Below are 5,205 nucleotides of genomic sequence, written 5' to 3'. Positions count from 1 at the left end.
CCAATGCTGAATTGTAACCAATGATATAAATATTTGTTTTATGACTTCACGTGATTTTCTAATGTAAATAAAATGAACAGTTGGCAAAAGAGCACAAGCGAAAATAGTATAACAGTTTAAGAATATTTTTATTGCAAAATGAATTTCTTCGCCGAAAATTCCAGTTAAAATTGATGGTAAATAATTAAAATTAATAATTCCAATTTCCAGTATACCACAATTCCATGCAGCCTGAATTAACATCGACCATTCATAATGATGAATTTTCACTCCATTCCTTTCATATCTAGCACGCATATTCGTTATTTCTAAATATATTTGTTAATGTAACAACGAAATCGATTAAGAATGGAAGGAAGATTTGGGAATTTAATAAATTTTAGGGCAACTCTTCAAAACTAATTTTGAAACAGTTAATAAATCTTATTAATTATCTATATTATATAAGTAAGAAAGAAACAATTTAGTGATACAGACTTTGACCATTCATAACGAGTTTTTACTGCAGCATCCTTTTTATGTTTGGTACGCATATTCGTGATTTCTAAATATAAAAATTAAGATTAAAGAGACGATTGAGGAATAAATTTTAGAGTTAGCTTTTCAGAGCCAACTTTGAAACAATCGTTAGATTTCATTATAATTACTCTTATTATGAAGAAAGAAGGGAACAATTTAATGGTAAAGATTTCGATCTTGATTGTTATTTGCTGCAAACTATATTGCAGAATATCGCGATATGCATGATAAGCATCGCATTAGGTATGAACAATGACCAAAGATAAGTTACCGTAATGTAGTAAACAGCTAACCATTACTTAACGTTTTAAAACCAATTGAAATTGCAACAGCAAGGAAGTGAAAAGCATTCATTAGCTACCGTAACACAGAAATCCTTCGTCACATCAAATTTTTTAAAATATGCCAAAGAATCGGTGAAACGTTGCAGTAGAACGAATTTCTCGCCAATCAAATTTCCTGCAAACTAATCCTAAACCTAAAATTTTCGCAAATTGGTTTTAAGCCTAATGCCTTCGCAAATTAATTCTGAACTTCGAATTTTCACAAATTAATCCTGAACCCAAAGTTTCCGCGCACTGGTCCTGGACTAGAAGTTTTTAATTTGTTCTGTGACTTCGCATTTGCGAATATTTTGCGAATTATTTATCTTTTATACCCAGAAATTTGACATAATTGTGTAGCATTGAATGGTTTTCTCATTTCTATTCAATTTGCAAAAAAAAGTATCCATTCGTTTTTACAAAAATTTCTGCCTGTTCAAAGAAATTGTTCGGCAAGTTGTAAGATCATCACTGTACAGTATACAATGTCATCATTCTCACTTAGAGAACGGAAAAGATTTATTTTTATTCTGCCACACGAAATAATTATTAACGAACTGCTTAAAAAAAGTCTGTAACACTGGAGTTATTTATATCTATGTACATAATTTTTATTTTTTTAAGTTTCTATTAAGGTGATTAATTATGACTTGCCAAATGATCATGTGATTTATGTACATTGTATTATCCATACTGGTTATCTTCATGGAGCTGAAACGACATCATTCATTAATCTGGCTGAACAGAATTCAGCTTTGATTGCTGATATTGTTCAGGTAAAACTATTTTTTTCTCGTAGTATGCATTTAGTTGGGCGGACTGCACATGATTAACTGTCTAACTACGGGTTTTTATATATTTATTAATTACTATGTTGGTAATTGATTATTGAAGAAGGTTTTAAAGAAACTGCTGCTAAAATTGGAAATATATATTTAGGTGGTTCAAGAAGTGGAACAAATATCATCTGATTTTCTTCTTGATTTTGCTAACGATCGTATTGGACGAGCTGGTTACAGCTCGTATGGGAAGTCAGTGTATGCTTTGGAGTTTTCCTTCCAAACAAGAAAAAAAAATCCCAGATGGAAAAAGAATGATGCTAATTAGGATATTAGGGAAATGATATTAGTCAGAAAATCGGAAGAATCATCTAGTTATTTTTGAGTCCCGATGAACGAAATAGCGGTTTTAAAATTAGCTTTTCCTTAATTGTTTTGTTTTTTGTATGGAAATCACTTAATAAGTATTAGACTGGGATCACCACTGAACAATTGGTGTTTCAGGATCTGATGTAGAATGGTTTTATTCGTAGATTCAAAAGAGGATTTTCAAGGATTGGATGTATGGATTCTTGTTTTTATTTTGATCAAAATTTTCGAAATCTTATGTCTTATTTGTAGAAACTAGGTAAATCGTTATTCAGGTCGGTGATTTAAATCAGAAATGAAACAACAATTTGTTTTTATTCGTGATTTTTTCCAGCAATCTCAACTCATCCATTTAGAACTTTCAAAACAGAACAGTTCAATTTTCCAAAAATAAATTGATAAATGGTATAATTAAAAACATTGTAACCGCAGTTGCAAATATCAGTGAAGGTTTCGAACATACTAACTTTTGAGAGGTAAATAATGGAGTATTAGAAACTTTGGTGATGATTTTGCAAATCGAGGTATACCCGGTTTCTTTTTTTTTTTTCATTATCTTTGTTGTCACTTGAGACGGGTTATAGTGTTGAAAATTTATTTCCTTTCTTAACTTCTTATATTACAACATGTATAGTGTGATCTTATGTCACTTGTTTTATAAATAGTTTCACGCTGTGCTGGTATGTTGACATTTTATTAACTGATTGAAAAACTATGTAATTAAAGATCGACAGAACATCCAATTTTTTCTTATCCAAGTTTTAAACACATTTGTTACGTTTATAGATTTGCTTTGATGAATCTGGATTTACAGAATTTGGTGTCAGTCAATAATATAAATGAACACTCAAAAACGATGAGGGATCATTCCGGAATTTCTACTTGGCAAACGCTCAATCTTGGAGCGTTTATCCATAAATTATTTAATGGATAGAAAATATTGCTCGAAAAAAATCATAAAATTGCTTAAGAAACATCAACAAATCATGCCGAAAATTGTCAGCTACATGAAAACGATAAGAAAATACCGCCTTCCTGAGTCAAAAAAAAGTAATATTTTGGTAAAACTAGCGCCACAAAGCGGTTTAATGTTAGGAGAAACGAAGAATGGATTATGGAAAGGAATGAAAACATATCCAAAGTTTATATATGCAATTAATCCATGTTGTTTCGATCACTAAAACATAAACAAATCAGTTATTTAAGGAAAACTTTCTTTGCATTCTGTGATGAAAATATTCGAACTCAAAAAACTTCAAAAAAGTTTCTCAGGATCAAACGTTGACTTTTTTCGTTTAAAGGTGCCACAGAACATATGTTTCGAATTCTTGCAAAAAATTTGATTGGTCCTGATGAAAATTTAGTCTGCCGCTGTAAGCCATTTGACACAATTAGCACAAAAACTGGATACATCAGCTTTTATTAACAAAGTGAAAAACCTTTAGTCTGTGTTCTTTGAGGAAAATGCCGAATTGATTGCTATTGGTTGTTAACAATAGATTAAAAATCGACCATATTTAGTACGTTCCATTATTACTAATCATTTCTTCATCTTAGCAATATCATTTTTAAAAGAATTAATTGAAGGCAATATTTAGCTGAGACTAAAATAAATGATGTCTAAGGAATATAAATAAAGCAACTTATCGTATGATTTGTACTTTAGTTTGCAATATTTTTGACAATACAACAGTCAATTCTGGTGCAAGTGCCATAAGTTACAAATAATTAGTTGTAGTGCGAAAAAGTGAATTCATGACTGTAATAATTATCCTCTACAGAATAATACAATCACCATCACTGTGATTACTAGTAGAACTGTATTGCAAAAGTAGTGTAACTATGTATTTTGTGACCTTGTGATTCTCGTATCTTATAACAGTCACATCTGCCATGTTTCTTTAGGGTTAAGGGTAATATCAGAAATGATACAATAATATAGTAAAAACGAACCAATATTTCGTCAATTGTTTATCATAGAAATTGCTAATAATAATATTACCGCTGTCGTCATTATTTTAATTCGTTTGGACTGCTCAATTTCTGAGCTTAATTTGAAGTAACTTCACTGCTTAGTTTTTACAACAATCTATTTTTGCATTACGTAAGCCATTCATTGAATAAATTGCGATACAAATTGATAACTCAATTAATCAAATGCGGAATCAAATGCAAAATAAATTGAAAATAATTAACTAATTACGATGTAAAAGGCAAAAATAGATTGAGAATCCACTGTCTTAAGTTGGATCTACTTAATATATCAATTAAGCAATACACCTTTTGATATAATCAGTCAAAATAATATAGTTCAGCATGATTATTAACAACAGCCCGAACTAACTAAAATTCAAATTATGAAACAAAATGCTTCAGTACTTTTGCGATTTTTTGCCTAATTTATAATAGCAATTCATGTATAATTATCGAATGCGATAAGAGACTAATTCCTTGCTCATTCTGCGAGTTCATCCTGATTATCGATTAACAAAGTGATGGATCGGTCTTATCATATCATCCTGTCATTTCTGATATTACCCTTAATCTGTCAGGAAAGAAACACGACAAATGTGGTTGATATAAGAGATGAAAATCATAAGGCCACAAAATTCGTAGCAATAATACTTTTTACTGTTTTTGTATTCTACGGTATTATTAGTAACACATTGATGGTAACTGTATTATTGCATAGAGGAGAGAACAGTCAATACAATCATGAATTTATCTTCATCGCATTACAACTGATTATTTCTCATTTCATAGCTTTTCTTCCACAAATGGCTGTTGTATTACCTGAATTATTGCAAACTAAAAACAATTCGTATGGTGAGTTGTTTTATTTACATTCTTCAAATATTACTTATTATGGAATCATTTTATTCATTTAGCTAAATTTGCTTTTAAGTAATTCTTTTAAAAAATGATATTGCAATAATGAAGGAATTATTGTTAAATAAAATGTTGTAAATATATTCATTTCTAATTTTTCATATAAAATATCTTAATAATGTTTCACTACTAATTGCAACCGACAATAACCAATTCGGTGCATTTCTCGAAAAATAGAGACAAAACTTTCAGATCTTATTAATAACTGATGATAAATTCGACCTTTACATTACATAACTTGTATTACATAAGTTATATCAAATGTCTTCTAGTGGGAACCTTAAAATGGAGCATTCGACTTCTATCAGTTTTATAAAAATTAATAA

The 5,205-nt window shown here is 29.8% G+C and overlaps 2 protein-coding genes across 2 annotated transcripts; both read left to right on the top strand.

Moving 5' to 3' along the window:
- Nucleotides 1–1,472: 1,472 nt before the first annotated feature.
- On the top strand, nt 1,473–2,270 carry LOAG_11465 (hypothetical protein; the record flags this gene model as incomplete). The annotated part of the gene is made up of 3 exons (XM_020448353.1): nt 1,473–1,618; nt 1,782–1,873; nt 2,126–2,270. Coding segments are annotated over 3 exons (245 nt in total), but the record flags the coding sequence as incomplete, so codon positions are not given.
- A 2,215-nt stretch (nt 2,271–4,485) lies between these two features.
- Nucleotides 4,486–4,816, top strand: LOAG_11464 (hypothetical protein; the record flags this gene model as incomplete). The annotated part of the gene is made up of 1 exon (XM_003146983.2): nt 4,486–4,816. A coding segment is annotated over one exon (330 nt), but the record flags the coding sequence as incomplete, so codon positions are not given.
- Nucleotides 4,817–5,205: the final 389 nt, after the last annotated feature.

Source organism: Loa loa (assembly GCF_000183805.2).
Source record: "Loa loa unplaced genomic scaffold supercont3.791, whole genome shotgun sequence".
NCBI classification, from domain to species: Eukaryota; Metazoa; Nematoda; class Chromadorea; order Rhabditida; family Onchocercidae; genus Loa; species Loa loa.
Note: the sequence above shows the minus strand (reverse complement) of the source record. Positions and strands in the feature narration are given on the sequence as shown.